Raw genomic sequence first — 15,343 nt, 5'->3', positions numbered from 1 at the left:
CACAGAGACGTTAAGTAAGTTGTTTAAGGTCACACAGCCGGTTAAGTGACAAAGTCAAGATATAAACCCAGAGCTCATGCTCTTAACCACTTTACTGGAATGCCATATGTACATACAGATTCTCTCTTTCTCTCTCTCTCTCAGGGCCCAGGGTCCCTCCTTCCATCATACCTTCATATAGCTTCTACCCTCAAGGTCACCTCATGATCCAAAATGGCTACTTGGGCTCCAGCCCTCAAATTTCAATTTTAGGCAGTAGGAAGGAACAAGGAGGCAAGGACAGAGTGGCCCACTTCTCGTCCTTAAGCAGCTTTCCCAGAAATCCCACAACGTTTCTGTTTCTCCCGCTTTTGCCTAAGATCTGCTCACATGGCCACTCTTAACTGCAAGAGGGGCTGGGCAGTGTGTTTCAGCTGGGCTGCATTGACGCCTGAAAGAGGAGTAAAGGAGCGGCCTTTAAGGGCCAGGCTGCCATCGGTCCACTCCTGACTCCACCAAAGTGTTGTATGTTCACAAACAAATCACTTCACCTGGAACCCCAGCTCATCCTTTGTGAAAATAAGGATTGTGGTGATGAGGAGCCAACTGTCTCAGTTTCCCCAGGACTGAGGGATTTTCCAGGGCATGGATGAGTTGGTGTCCCTAATAGGAGTAACTAGAAGACCCACAGGGCTTCCCCAGTGGCTCAGCTGTAAAGAATCGCCTGCAGTACAGGAGACGCAGACTCGATCCCTGGGTGGGGAAGATCCCCTGGAGGAGGGCAACCCACCCCAGTATTCTAGCCTGGAGAATCCGGTGGACAGAGACTCCTGAAAGGCTACAGTCCATAGGGTCGCAAAGAGTCGAACATGACTGAAGCAACTTTAGCACACACGTGTTTAAGACCTACAAGATTGCTGTGATGGAAACAATTTGTTGAGACCATGTGTTATCCTCCCAGCCCTTAGCAGCTGCTTGCTGAGTTGATCTCTCTCCTCTTAAATGGGGAGAAGTGAGTCTGAGGCTACGTCTGGAACCTTTCTGATACCCGTGATATCTGATTCTGATTCCAGCCTTACCGGATCTTCAACACGTGGCTGGGAGACCCATCCAAGAACCTGCTGCTGGCCGAGGTCATCAATGTCATCAAGCGAGAGGACCTGCTGAACAACGCAGCCCATGCTGGGAAGGTCCTGCTCACAGGACTGCTTGACCTCCAGGTACTCCACCACCCCAGCCCCACCCCAACCTTCCAAGACCCCACCCATGGCTCCCAACGGCCCCTGGGGCAACAGCTGAGCCCTTCAGGGTGGCATCGCACCACTGCCCCAGTGATTCTGAATGGGCTGCACCATTTCTGTAGGGAGCGCCTTCCTACCCCTCATTTCCAATCTTGTTCCCGGTTCCTGATGCTCCTCTGAGAGTTCAAACATCCTCCTCTGAGTTCAGACATCCCTCCTTTGAGAAACCTCCCCAACACTCCTCTCTTCTTCCCACCTGTGTGCCGCCTGTTCTCTCCCCTGGACCGTCTTCTACACCCTGATCACTCCGTAGCAGTGCTCTCCAGGGGGACAGATTGCAAGCTCTTGTCGTTGTTCAGTTGTGTCCGACTCTTTGCGACCCCATGGACTGCAGCACACCAGGCTTCCCTGCCCATCACCAACTCCCAGAGCTTGCTCAAACTCATGTCCATCGAGTTGGTGATGCCATCCAGCCATCTCATCTTCTGTCATCCCCTTCTCCTCCTGCCTTCAATCTTTCCCAACATCAGGGTCTTTTCCAATGAGTCAGTTCTTTGCATCAGGTGGCCAAAGTATCGGAGTTTCAGCTTCAGCATCAGTCCTTCCAATGAAGGAAATGGCAACGCACTCTAGTACCCTTGCCTGGAAAATCCCATGGACAGAGGAGCCTGGTAGGCTACAGTCCATGGGGTCGCAAAGAGTCAGACACAGCTGAGCGACTTCACTTTCCTTTTTCCTTTCCTGATATGTGCTCTAGAGATATCTGTTCTTTACAATCTCAGATCGAGGATAAAGATATACAATGCACAGTCTTCAGTGTCAAACCTTCAGGCCTTCCATGACTTTATTTAGCCCTTCAGCTAGTGACACCCTTTCTCAGCAACTCCCTCAAGGCTCTGGGAACAGTCACTAATGGTTTTCCATCAGTCACATCAGTACTTCACCATCTTGTTTTCAAGATGTTTTTCCACGATGTACTTTTTACTGCTCCTAGCGCTTTGCCTGGGGGTGATGAGAAAGTCATTCTTATTTTTCAAAGAAGCTCTGTTAATTATAGTACAGGCCTGTGCATAGCATATTCCCTACAGTACTCCGCAGCAAGAGAGGCCACCACAATGAGAAAACCACGCGCCACGAGTAAAGAGTAGCCTTCCACGCACCGAAACTAGAGAAAAGCTCGCACAGCAAGGAAGACCCAACACAGCCAAAAATAAATAAATAAAAGTTAGAAAAGAACTTGCTTATCTGAAATTTATCTGGGTGTCCTGTATTTTTTTCTGGCACCCCTAAGCCAGAACAAGTTGAAGTTAGAAGAATATGATTCTCATTTTCTGGATGGGAATGGGAAGCTTTAAACCCAGGTCTGCCTGATTGTAGACGCTGAAGGGGTTAAGTGTGGCTGCTGAGACAGCTGAGCCCCTCCAACTGTGCTGCGTGTAGCTTGAAGGGGGATTTCTTTTTCTTTTCTTGGACTGGATTTGCATTTAGACTGAGGCTGGGTGGGAGCAGGTGCTAGAAAAAGCCTCTGGGAAGGATGGGAGCAGAAGGACCTTCCCTCCTGCTGCCCGTTCCGTCCCCCATTGCCAGGGTGGCAGGGGAAATGTCGGACACTTCTGTGTCCCCTGGGGGGACAGCTGGGCCCCAATTGCAGTTGTCGGTGCCGGAGTGTGGACGTGTCAGGGCAGGCCGGGCTCTGCAAGGATCCTGTTGTTCTGAGGCTGTCCCTGCCCTGAGCCCAGTGGCCATGGGGTCCACATGGACTGATGGCTGCCTTGGCTCTTTTCTTTTTTACTGCACCGGGTCTTCGTTGCTGCGTGGGCTTTCTCTAGTTGCAGTGAGCAGGGGCTAACCTCTAGTTGCGGCGTGCAGGCTTCTTGTTGCGGTGGCTTCTCTTGCCGCAGAGCACGGGCTCTGGGATGCGGGCCTCAGTCATTGTGGTGCACGGGGCTTAGCTGCCCCACAGGCCGTGGGATCTTCCCGGACCAGGGATGGAGCCCACATCCCCTGCATTGGCAGGCGGATTCTTAACCCCTGGACCACCAGAGAAGTCTTGCCTTCCTTTGCACTGATGCCGGTCTTGTCTCCCAACTGCAGGCCCGGTTCCCCCAGCTCATCAGCAGAGTCAGAGGGCGAGGCACCTTCTGCTCCTTCGACACTCCAGACGAATCCGTGCGGAATAAACTCATTTCAGTAGCCAGAAGCAAAGGTAAGGCAGCTGGGCAGCGGGGGGCGGGGAGGCGGGGGGCAGTGACCACAGTTCCTGGTGGGGGGCCCACTGGGGCACAGAGGTGAACCCTCACAGGACTAAAAATAGTCTGAATCTCCTTTCTCAAAAGAAGAGAAAGTTACCAGGGAGCTTTATTTGTATGTTGATTCATGTGGCAATATTCCCCGAGGTAAGTGGTGCCTATGCTGGAAAGGATCAGGAAAACTTCCTTCAAGGAGTTTTCAATCTAGCAGGAAGGGGTGACATCAAAGAGAATATTTCAGAAACAACCTATTACAGTTTTAAGTCCTAGGATGGAAGAAAAGGAGCTAGAGAGCAAATAGCTAGGGAAAATGTCCAGGAGATCAGGGGAGGCTTCCTGGAGGAAGCAGCATTTTGCTGGATGAATACCGGTTGGCCAGGTGAAGAAGGTGAGAAGGAGCATTTTGGGCAGAGGGAGGGAGGTGTTCCTTTAGCTGGGTGAGACGGGGCTTAGAGTGTGACAAGGGACAGAGGCGGCGGCGGGCGAATCAGGTTCAGGTGGGTAAGGTTCAAGATTCCAGACTTTCTCCTGAGAGCTATGGGAGCCCTGGAAGTTTTAAGTGGGGGAGATCAGAGTGCCTGCTGGGTGTCTAAGCCAGTGTCTTTCACATGGACCATCTTAGAGGATCCCAGCAGCAACCCTGAAGGGCAGGGTAATTCATCTCCTCTTGAGAATGGGAAAAAAAAAAACAAATTTCAGAGACTCTGTGCAACCCAGGCAAGGACCCCAATCTAGTCAAAGGTGAAGTCACCCTTTAAAATAAGCACATTCTGGGGACTCCCTGATGGTCCAGTGGTTAAGACTCTGCGCTTCCCCTGCAGGGGGCATAGGTTCTGTCCCTGGTCCAGGACACTAAGATTCCCGCAGGCCATAAATAAATAGATTTTTAAAATAAAATAAGCAGATTCCAGGAATTCCCTGGTGGTCCAGTGGTTAAGACTCTGCGCTTCCACTACATGGGGCACGAGTTCAAACCCTGGTCCGAGAAACTAAGATTCCCGTAGGCCATAAATAAATAGATTTTAAAAATAAATTCCAGGAACTCCCTGGCCTCCAGTGGTTAAGACTCGGCACTTTCACTGCTGAGGCCACAGGTTCCCTCCCTGATTGGGGAACTAAGATCCCGTATGCTAAAAAATAATAATAATAAGCAGATTCCATCTCTTGGACATGCTGCTGACCTGCCCACACTTTTGTAACTTACTTTTTTTCATAATTGTATTTATTCAGTTACTTTTGGCTGCACTCAGGCTTTCTCTAGTTGCAGGGAGCAGGGACTACTCTCTAGCCACGTGGTGTGCAGGCTTCTCACTGTGGTGGCTTCTCTCGTGGCGGAGCACGGGCTGTAGAGCACGTGTGGCACACAGGCTTAGCTGCTCCGTGGCATGTGGGATCTTCCTGGACCAGGGGTCAAACCCGTGTCCCTTGCACCGGCAGGCCGATTCTTAACCACTGGACCACCAGGGAAGTGCTGTAATTTAGTTCTTTACTTATTTTCTCTCCCTGCCGCACCGTGAGTTCCTAGAAGGCAGGGACCTGGTCTCAGGGTTTCTCCATCAGCAGGGCTAGTTTGGGACAACAGAGCTGGCATTTGCAGTTGGAAGGGAGGGAGGAAAGAGAGAAGGTGGGTGAGCTGGGTGATGGGAGACAGTGAGAAGGCTGGATGGGTGGCTAGCGGAAGGATGAAACAGTCCAGATGGATGGTAGCACCCCTGTGTGACCGTGCCCCCAGGGGACCCCCAGCAGGTGACTCTGAGCCCGAGCCCCTAACCCACCCACCCCTTGCCTCTCCTTCCAGGCCTGATGCTGGGGGGCTGCGGCGACAAGTCCATCCGCTTCCGTCCCACTCTGGTCTTCCGAGATCACCACGCCCACCTGTTCCTCAACATCTTTAGTGACATCCTAGCTGACTTCAAGTAAAGAAGCCCTCTCCTCCACGCTCTGAGGACGGCCTGACCTCAACCGTTGTCCAATTGATTAGTTCGCCTAATTCATGTTTTCACTCAAAGTTTCAGAGGTGAAGGCATAAACTGAACGGTTACTTGTGAAGGAGGGGATGTCTCTGGTGGCTTGGGGGCAGGGAGGGGCTGGTTGGGGTCTCCGTCTCCGCGGAGCCGGTGGCGCACATTGATTTTCAGCTCAGAGATTCTGCTTGAGCCCTGGACTTAGTCTTAGGATGGTCCCTGGGGGTCCTGGCCACATAACTGCCCACCAGGAACCCCCCCAATACCTTTTGAAGCCAGTCAAGGGAATGACACCTGCTGCTGGGGCTGGCGGCTGGGGCTCCTGGGTTCCATTCCACTCAAGGGACACATTCAGAGAGGGGAGGATGCTGGTTCTCCCTCCCCTGTCCTATGCAAACAGACTCACGTTCCCCTCATCCCTCTCTGAGCATGTCCCATGGGCAGTGCAGTGATGGGCAGGACAGAGCATGGGAAGGCAGGATGGCAGGGACATGAGACTGAGCTTTGGGCTGTGGGAAGGGGGTCTTCTAGCCACTCCCCCGATGCATCTGGGGATTTCTCTCCAAACTGTGAATTCTCTCCTTGATGGGGTTTCATCCTGGGAGAATCTCTGGGCGGCATCACCAACCAGTCTTAGTCACCACTCTCATTCCCCAAGTCCCCTCCCTCCTGTTAGGCGTCAGCCCAGACCTCCCTCCTGGGAAGGAAAGCTGTAGCCCATCACCCTGGGACACACTCCCGGGAGTGTCAGCCCAGGCCGGGGACAGCAGAGACCACCCCCGCCTTCCTGTCCTCCCAGCTTCTGGGGTCTGACTTTGGACCCCTGGTCAGGGGGAAACCCTTTCTCTAGCTTCTGCTCATCCACCTCTGCTCCACATGTGAGCAGCGCCCCAGGAACGTTTTCCGCTCCGTCAGAGGGACTTGGTTACAGGACCAGGTTTCTTCTTGCGGGAGGCGTCACGCATTAAACGCACAGAGCTCCAGGCAGGAAAATGCAGCCTGTCAGGGCGCGGCGATTTCCTTGTCGTTATTGCTCTGAGTGAGATTTTCCCGCCACGTGTGAGTGTGAGAGGACCAGGCAGGTGATGCTTAGAGGACGCTTCACTGGACGATGGCTGAGGTTCAGGGGGGTCTCTCCTGGAGATGAGACAATTTGCAACTGATTTGACTTCAGTTGCTTCTAAAACAGAGCAGCAGGTCATCCTAGAGCAATGAGGTGTGGTTTAGTGGGTAGATGAAGGAAGTCTGTCCAAAAGGAAGCCATTGGGGTCTCCTCATGCCTTGGTTGACTGTTTTGGGGAGCCGGGCAGATCAAGAATCTCAATTCAGCACTTTTCTCTTTTAATAACTAATCATCCAAAGATCTCAAAGTGCTTTGGTTTTTTTCTTCCTGCTTCCACTGTTCAGCAGATTTGGTCATCAACCTATGTTTGCCGAGAGTGAAAGGCAAACTCACATGTTTAACAAGAACACGGACAGATCCGTGAATACTGGTTCACCCCACATCCTGCACTCAGTGCTAATCTGTTGCTTTTAAGGAGCTCTGCTGTGTCCGAGGGCATGCGCACTGCCAGCTAAGTGGAGTTCCCTCTCTCTACAACTTTCACTCACTTGTAGATTCATTTATTTATCCAGTCATTCATTCATGAAACTTGCATTAAATACCTGCTCTGTCCCAGGCCCAGTGCTAAGCACTAGAAATCCAAAGGTGAAATAAAACCTAGTCCCTGCTCTCAAGGGACTCACCCTCCCATTGGGAACGACAGACTCTTAAACCAATAATCAATGCAGAATGGCAAGTGCCATAACAGCAGTATGTGTGGGAACATCAGGAAATCAGAGGGTGTGACCTGATCCACCTAAGGGTCAGAGGAGGGTCCAAGGAGAAAGTGACATTTAAGCAGGGTTTTGCAGGATGCGTAAGAGTTCACCTAGCAGACAAGGCAAGGAAGTGTTGCAGAAAGGGAACAGCATATGCAAAGACACGTCCGTTCACAGCCTCACACCTTTCACAGGGGATCCAGATTCCACAGGCAATATCCCAAGATTCAAGGCCTTATTTAACAAACAAGCAAAATGCAAACCAAACCATACTTCACATATGCTTTCTCTGGAGAAACAGCATCGGATCCAAACAAACTGTGAGGTTCCTGGAGTCCAAAAGGTTTTTAAGCCAGTGCCCAAGCAGAAACATGGCTCTCTTTGGTGGAGAGACTGGCTCCAATATTTTGTTCTCTCCCCATAGGGCATGGACAGATAAATGAAATCTTTTTTTTTTTTTTTTAAATCTGGAGAGTCACAACCAGACTTATTCACTCCTTACCAAGGGAAGTTACTTCTTAGAAAACTTTTTAAGCCATTTATCAGCCAGTTCTCATTGACTCAGGGCTGAGTGAGTTCCTGAGACATCCTCTTTTGGAGGTGGGGGGTCTAGCTGGAAGAACTTCAAGGTAAAGATTCTCAGCAGTGTTCAAGAAACTTGTCAGAGGTTAGTGGAACACAGGGAGAGTAGAAAACAGGTGCAGAAGAGTTTTTTTGACCTATGGTCTGGAAATGAATCCATCCCACAGTAGTGCCATGGAGTTTAGTACATGTCGCTAGGAAATCTCATCCCTTTTACAGAAAAACGAGGTCCAGTAATAGCAAATCTTAGCACATCCTCACTTTTATTATAAATGGGTGTTTGTTTTTTTTTTTACAATTTTTACTGACACTCAGTAACCATGCAAAGTTGTGTACAACATTCATCTGTCTATATATCTATACGTGTCTATATCTATCTATATATCAACTCATGGTAGAAAACCATAGCTAGGGAACCTCGCCGACTTACCCGCATACAAAATGATCTTGTTTACAGTATTCTGTTGACAGTGCCAATAAATGATAAAGAAATTAACGCGTCACGATGTAACGGATGACCCTATGCCCAATTCCATGAATTCAATCTGTTTCCTGTGTTCATCAGTATTCTTAAATTAAAAACAAAATGTTTATAATGGAAACATCTGCGTATAAGTGGTCTTTTTGGTTAGAAATGGTTTTGGTAAGGACTCATTTGACAAGTTCTTATTAAGCACGTATGATAAAAGTGCTTAATCATAACTCTTCAGGATGTCTTGGGGTAATTCTGTGCCTGCATTAAGTCTGCCTTGGGCTCAGGAAGCCTGCTGAGGCCATTCAGTTCATCAGAGTTCATCTAAGGTATACCACGTGTCGGGGGTGGACAAGGTGTGGTCCTCGGCTCACCTGCCATGGGCCTGTCTAAGGACCAGGATACAGGAGGATGCTGTTTGTGAAAAAAAAAAAGACAGGCCCGAGGCATGGTGGAAGTTAGGCCCCTGAATTTCAACCTCACAGTTGAGTGAGAACGGCTCCAATGACTCAGAGGAGGGGTAGAAGGCATTCCAGACCAAGAGAACAGCCAGCTGAAGGCTGGGTGAGGCAGGCAGGTCTGTGGCGTTCAGCATGACTGTATCACAAAGAAGGGGAGACGGGAAGAGCCTGGAGACCAGGCCAAAGAAGAAGGCAGGGCACGGATCCAGAGGGCCTTCTGAGCCAGGCTGGGCCTGCCACACAGTGATGGAGTCACCGAAGGGCTGGGGTAAGGGGGTAATCAACGTGCATTCTCGAAAGAATGTCCCGAGTGCCCACTGTGAACATCAGAGCGCCTGGACCACCAGGTGGGAATCTGTGGCCTTGAAATGACTGGGTGGCCCGACCAGGACAGCAGTAATGGGCTGGATTGGGAGATCCAATGGGATCTCTCCCAGTAATGGGAGAGGCCGAGCACAGAACCCACAGAGCCCAGGACACTGACAGTCCACACTAGGTACCTTGTGTTGCTTCATTTTTAATGTTTTTTAATTTATTTGGCTGCACCGGGTCTCCGTTGCACCATGTGAGATCTTTTTTTTTAACTTGTGCCATGTGGGATCTAGTTCCCTGACCAGAGATCGAACCCAGGCCCCCTGCCTTGGCAGTGTGGAGTCTTAGCCACTGGGAAATCCCAACACTGGACACACTTTGGAGTCGGCCTAAAGAGCTTTGTAAAACTCCTAATGCTTGTGCCCCACCCCAAACCAATTCAACCACATTCTTTCTGCCACCGCTTGAGGTGGTTAAGTTGAGGACCAGCTGGCATCAGCCCGCAGGCAGGTTGCAGCATGGGAAAGCGGGGAAGAGATGCTGAGTCAGCACCTGGGGGCGGCGGGGGGGGGGGGGCGGGGGGGGCAGGGGCGGGGCGGGGAGAAAGAGAGATAAAAAAAAAAAGTCTGCCTCTCCTGTCCTCCTGGTGTCCTGACCTGGAACCAGGCAGGGGTCGTGGGCTCCTGACTCGCTTCTGTGCCCAGCTGGCTCCGTAACCCTACACAGCCCTTATTTTTCTCACGTGGAAAATGTATGGTTTGGATCACAGGATTTTCAGTGTTCCTTCTGGCTGGGACACCCAACACATCTATGAAATAATTGCACTTGGAAAGTAATATCTACCATTAAATGTGCTTTTAAGAATAATCACAGGTAATGATAATATTTATCATTTGTTTGAGCATCTGCTACCTGTGAGAATATTCTGGTGAAAGTGAAAGTGTGAGTTGCTCAGTCATTTCTGACTCTGCGACCCCATGGACTATAGACCTCCAGGCTCCTCTGTCTATGGGATTCTCCAGGCAAGAATACTGGAGTGGGTTGCCATTCCCTTCTCCAGGGGATCTTCCCTACCCAGGGATGGAACCCAGGTCTCCTGCATAGCAGGCAGATTCTGAGGTACCATCTGAGCTACCAGGGGAGCCCATATTCTGCTGGGGCTTTGTAATTGTCACAACACGCCTATGCATGTGGCAGCCTGTTTGTAAACTGAGAAGCCTGATGCTCAGATAGGTTGGAGACCCTGCCCAGCATCATGCAGCCTAGAAGCGGGGATTTGAGACGTGGTGGGGGGCGGGGGGTGTGCATGCACACATTCCATCAGCATGGGGTTGATTGAGGAGCGACCACTCAGGACACTTCTCTCTGCCATTCTGGCCACTGGCCTAAGAAAGTGGACTTGAACTGGCCAGCATTAGTGTAAGCTCCTGAATGTATATCCCTAAGGCAGGTAGGTGGAAGGTGCCAGGACTTCTGTTAAAAACAGTTACTGTTTCCATTTTTCTGTCCTTCTTCCCGCATGCCCCCAGGAGTAGGCAGGACAAGGCAGGAGAATGATCAGCTGCTTTCTAGCTGGGCAACCTTGAGCAAGTGCCTTCACTTCTCTGAGCATCACCCGCAGAGTGAGACGGATCATGGTAATGCAGCTGACACTTATTGAGGGCTTTCCTGGACCAAGCGCTATTTTAAGTGCTTTTTGTGTAGGAAGTCAGTCCCTTCAACCACCTTCGGTGGGTGCTTTGAGTGTCATCAATTCACAAAGGAAGAAACCAAAGCACAGAGAGCGATTAAATGACTGGCCCAAACTCACAGCCCGGGAGTGACAGGGCTGGGGTTCCAACCAGCTAGAAGTCTTGCTTCCAAACATGGTGCTTTCCATACTCGTGCAACTTCCGGCTCTCCAACTCCAGCCGTTGCTGGGGGATTCAAGAAAAGCACATAATCATCGCCTGACAAGTAACAGGTGCTGAATACATGCTGGTTCCTTCGGCCACTTGATCTCCAAGCATGGAGTTCACACATAGCTCTAAATATAAAATCTACTTCCCAACAAGGAGACAAGTCCCACCAGATCCCAGGGTAGCTTACAACAGTTAATCAGTAAAATGGATGCTTTGTCTCTAGGGTTGGTACAGACACGGCCAGATGGTATTGGCCCTGCCTGATTAACCCTCATCAGGCAAGAATTTACAGTTGAATGAATGCTGCACAGTCAAAACAAGGCCATAAAAGTTGGGATTCTGCCCAGGTTTCAAAAGGACCCTGTGGCTTTCCATTCAGGACTCATGAGTCCTGAATTCTTAAAGCAGCCTAGGGCAAGCTCCTAGTTATTTGGGTAACTTGCCCCAGGCTGGCCCCCTGCAAGCAGCTAAGCCCATCAGATCTGTTTTGGGGATTGCATTAAATGTGCCTGTTTATGATGGGATGGGGGTGGACTACCTGGGCCTATAACAAGGTAAGGCTCAGTTTCGATAACCAAGAGAGGAAGGACAGGGCTTCCGAGGTGGAGCTAGTGGTAAAGAACCCACCTGCCAATGCAGGAAATATAAGAGACTTGGATTTGATCCCTGGGCGGGGAAGATCCCCTGGAGGAGGGCATAGCAACACACTCCAGTGTTCTTGCCTGGAGAATCTTCATGGACAAAGGAGCCTGGTGGGCTATGGCCTATAGGGTCACAAAGAGTTGGACACAACTGAAAGCGACTTAGCACACACACATGCATCAGATCAGATCAGATTAGATCAGTCGCTCAGTCGTGTCCGACTCTTTGCAACCCCATGAATTGCAGCACGCCAGGCCTCCCTGTCCATCACCGACTCCCGGAGTTCACTGAGACTCACGTCCATTGAGTCAGTGATGCCATCCAGCCATCTCATCCTCTGTCGTCCCCTTCTCCTCTTGCCCCCAATCCCTCCCAGCATCAGAGTCTTTTCCAATGAGTCAACTCTTCACATGAAGTGGCCAAAGTACTGGAGTTTCAGCTTTAGCATCATTCCTTCCAAAGAAAGCCCAGGGCTGATCTCCTTGCAGTCCAAGGGACTCTCAAGAGTCTTCTCCAACACCACACTTCAAAAGCATCAATTCTTTGGCGCTCAGCCTTCTTCACAGTCCAACTCTCACATCCATACATGACCACTGGAAAAACCATAGCCTTGACTAGACGAACCTTTGTTGGCAAAGTGATGTCTCTGCTTTTGAATATGCTACCTAGGTTGGTCATAACTTTCCTTCCAAGGAGTAAGCGCCTTTTAATTTCATGGCTGCAGTCACCATCTGCAGTGATTTTGGAGCCCAGAAAAATAAAGTCTGACACTGTTTCCACTGTTTCCCCATCTATTTCCCATGAAGTGATGGGATCAGATGCCATGATCTTAGTTTTCTGAATGTTGAGCTTTAAGCCAACTTTTTCACTCTCCACTTTCACCTTCATCAAGAGGCTTTTTAGTTCCTCTTCACTTTCTGCCACAGGGTGGTGTCATCTGCATATCTGAGGTTATTGATATTTCTCTCAGCAATCTTGATTCCAGCTTGTGTTTCTTCCAGTCCAGCGTTTCTCATAATGTACTCTTCATAGAAGTTAAATAAACAGGGTGACAATATACAGCCCTGACGTACTCCTTTTCCTATTTGGAACCAGTTTGTTGTTCCATGTCCAGTTCTATCTGTTGCTTCCTGACCTGCTTATAGATTTCTCAAGAGGCAGATCAGGTGGTCTGGTATCCCCATCTCTCTCAGAATTTTCCACAGTTTCTTGTGATCCACACAGTCAAAGGCTTTGGCATAGTAAAGACAACAGTTCCCAGCTCTGCACACTGTGAATGCCCCTGGCTGCAGCTGACTCACCGCAGTCTGCAGGACCCCCTGTCTTAGCTCAGGCTGCTCAAACAGGATACCATAGGCAGGGACTTCCCTGGGGATCCAGTGGTTAAGACTCTGGCTTCTAATGCAAGGGGCATGGGTTCCATCTCTGGTTGGGGAACTAAGATCCTAAGATCTCACATGCCACACAGCACAGCCAAAAAATATAATAATAAGAATAATAAAATAACTTTAAAAAATAAATACTAACAAAAATAAATTAAAAAAAAAAAAGAATACCATAGACAGGGCAGCATAAACAGCCAACATTTATTTCTCACGAGTCTGGAGGCTGGAAGTTCATGGTTGGGTCCTTGGTGAGGGTCTCTTCCTACTTGTCCTCACATGGCACTGATTCCATAATGAGGGCCCCACCCTCATGACTTCATCTAACAAGAATCACCTCCCAGAGGCCCCACCTCCAAACAGCATCACACGGCTGCGGGGGCGTTTCTACATACGAATTTTAGGAGGGGACACAAACACTCAGTCCATAGCAACTACCATGTGAAAACACATGCTACAGGTCACCCCATTTCCTGTTGGTTTTGTTGTTGCTAATCTGGGGCATGGGGACAGCTCCTGGGTGCTGCCCTGCTGGTGCACTGCAGAGGCCCTAACCCATTTCTGTTGCCACAGGGTGACCCGGGATCGTGGGGGGCTGCGGGGAGAGGGGGGCGCAGCAGGAATGAAGGGGTGGAATGATGCATTTGCTCTGTGCGCCCTCTGCTGGTACTGTGCAAGCAAACCACACATCCTGGACGCGGACTGAAGTGAAAGCTGCTCAGTCGTGTCCAACTCTTTGCGACTATACAGTCCATGGAATTCTCCAGGCCAGAATACTGGAGTGGGTAGCCTTCCCTTCTCCAGAGATTGGACCAACCCAGGGATCGAACCCAGGTCTCCAGCATTGCAGGCAGATTCTTAACCAGCTGAGCCACAAGGAAAGCCCAAGAATACTGGAGTGGGTAGAGTTGGCTCTTCCCGCCAAAACTGGTGAGAATCTAGGCTCTCATCTCCCACTGCGCTGACACTTCTGGGCTGTGACTGTCAACCTAGATGACCATGGAAATCACCATCACCTAAGGAAGCTGGGCATGGGCCTGGGCCTGCGGGTCTGCTCAGTCATGTCCGGCTCTTTGCGACCCTATGAACTGTAACCCACCAGGCTCCTCTGTTCAGAGGACTTTCCAGGCAAGAATACTCGGCAATGGTGTTTTTTTTATAGGTCTCCAGGTGATTCTACACGTGGAACCCAGATTGAGAACCTTTAGGGGGGGAAAAAATGGCTGAGGGAAACAAAATCCACAGAGACACGTTATTCTGGTGCTTCCCATCCTGACCATCTATTTCAGAAATTCCCAGCCTGGGTGCATTGCAGAATTAGCCTCAAGCTTGACCAGGGAAGTGCTTACAAGTATCCTAATAGGCTTATTTGAGTTCATTTTGGGTTGTAGTAAGTCAAAAGTGAAAGTGAAAGTACAGTCACTCAATCGTGTCCGACTCTTTGCAACCCCATGGACTGTAGCCTACCAGGCTCCTCCCTCCATGGGTTTCTCCAGGCAAGAGTACTGGAGTGGGTTGCCATTTCCTTCTCCAGGGGATCTTCCCAACCCAGGGGTCAAACCCGGTCTCCCACATTCCAGGCAGATGCTTTAACCTCTGAGCCACCAGGGAAGCCCCTAATAAGTCAAGGTCAAACCATTAATCCTTAAGACATTTTATAGGAACAGACTATCAAATAGCACAGCCTTGGGAAAACAGGCTCACAGGCGTTGAAGGCATCTGATGAGCAGGTGAGGGAAGGGTAGAGCCAGGCTCCAACTATATAATCAAATCTTCTGTATAACTGAATCCTCACCATAAACTTTTTTTAAAGTCTTTTTTTGATGTGGACCATTTTTTGTCTTTATTGAATTTGTTGCAATATTGCTTCTGTTTTTTGCTTGTTTTGGCTTTTTGGCTGCAAGGCTTGTGGGATCTTAGTTCCCGAACCAGGGATCAAACCCACGCCCCTTGCACTGGATGGCAAAGTCTTAACCACTGGACCACCAGGGAAGTCTCCACACTATAACTTCTTGAGGGTTAAGTCAGAGAAAGAAACTGGAAAAGGAGAGACTTCTATGTAGAAGATATCTGGGGAGAAAAGCTTCCAGGCAGAGGAACTGTGTCATTACAAAGGCCCTGAGGCTGGAGGGTGCTTGACTATTGGAAGAGGAGCAAGGGAAATACAGCCGAGTGAAGTGACTGGCACAGAGCTATGGATGAGGCAAGGAAGCTGGGGGAAGAGTCCAGGCCATGCTCCAGGCAGGACCTATAGACCACAGTAAGAATTTCAACTTCTATAGAAGTGATGCAATCCTCTTTTTTCAAAGGATCACTTTGGCTGCTGTGAGAACAGGC

The 15,343-nt window shown here is 49.9% G+C and overlaps 1 protein-coding gene across 5 annotated transcripts in view; it reads left to right on the top strand.

The window, feature by feature from the left end:
• Positions 1 to 8,438, top strand: part of ABAT (4-aminobutyrate aminotransferase) — an 86,859-nt gene extending 78,421 nt beyond the window's left edge. For all 5 annotated transcript variants that reach the window (XM_086375832.1, XM_086375834.1, XM_086375833.1 and 2 more), the window contains 3 exons: positions 1,053 to 1,199; positions 3,315 to 3,426; positions 5,268 to 8,438. In XM_086375832.1, coding sequence (XP_086231958.1) covers positions 1,053 to 1,199; positions 3,315 to 3,426; positions 5,268 to 5,389 — 381 coding nt within the window. In that variant the 3' untranslated portion in view covers positions 5,390 to 8,438. The remainder of the gene's footprint in view (positions 1 to 1,052; positions 1,200 to 3,314; positions 3,427 to 5,267) is intronic.
• Positions 8,439 to 15,343: the final 6,905 nt, after the last annotated feature.

Source organism: Bos grunniens, chromosome 25 (assembly GCF_055505025.1).
Source record: "Bos grunniens cultivar Pamir isolate PY7600 chromosome 25, Bosgru_T2T1.0, whole genome shotgun sequence".
Taxonomy (NCBI): domain Eukaryota; kingdom Metazoa; phylum Chordata; class Mammalia; order Artiodactyla; family Bovidae; genus Bos; species Bos grunniens.
The sequence above is the reverse complement of the archived record's forward strand: the minus strand, read 5'-3'. Positions and strand labels throughout refer to the sequence as shown.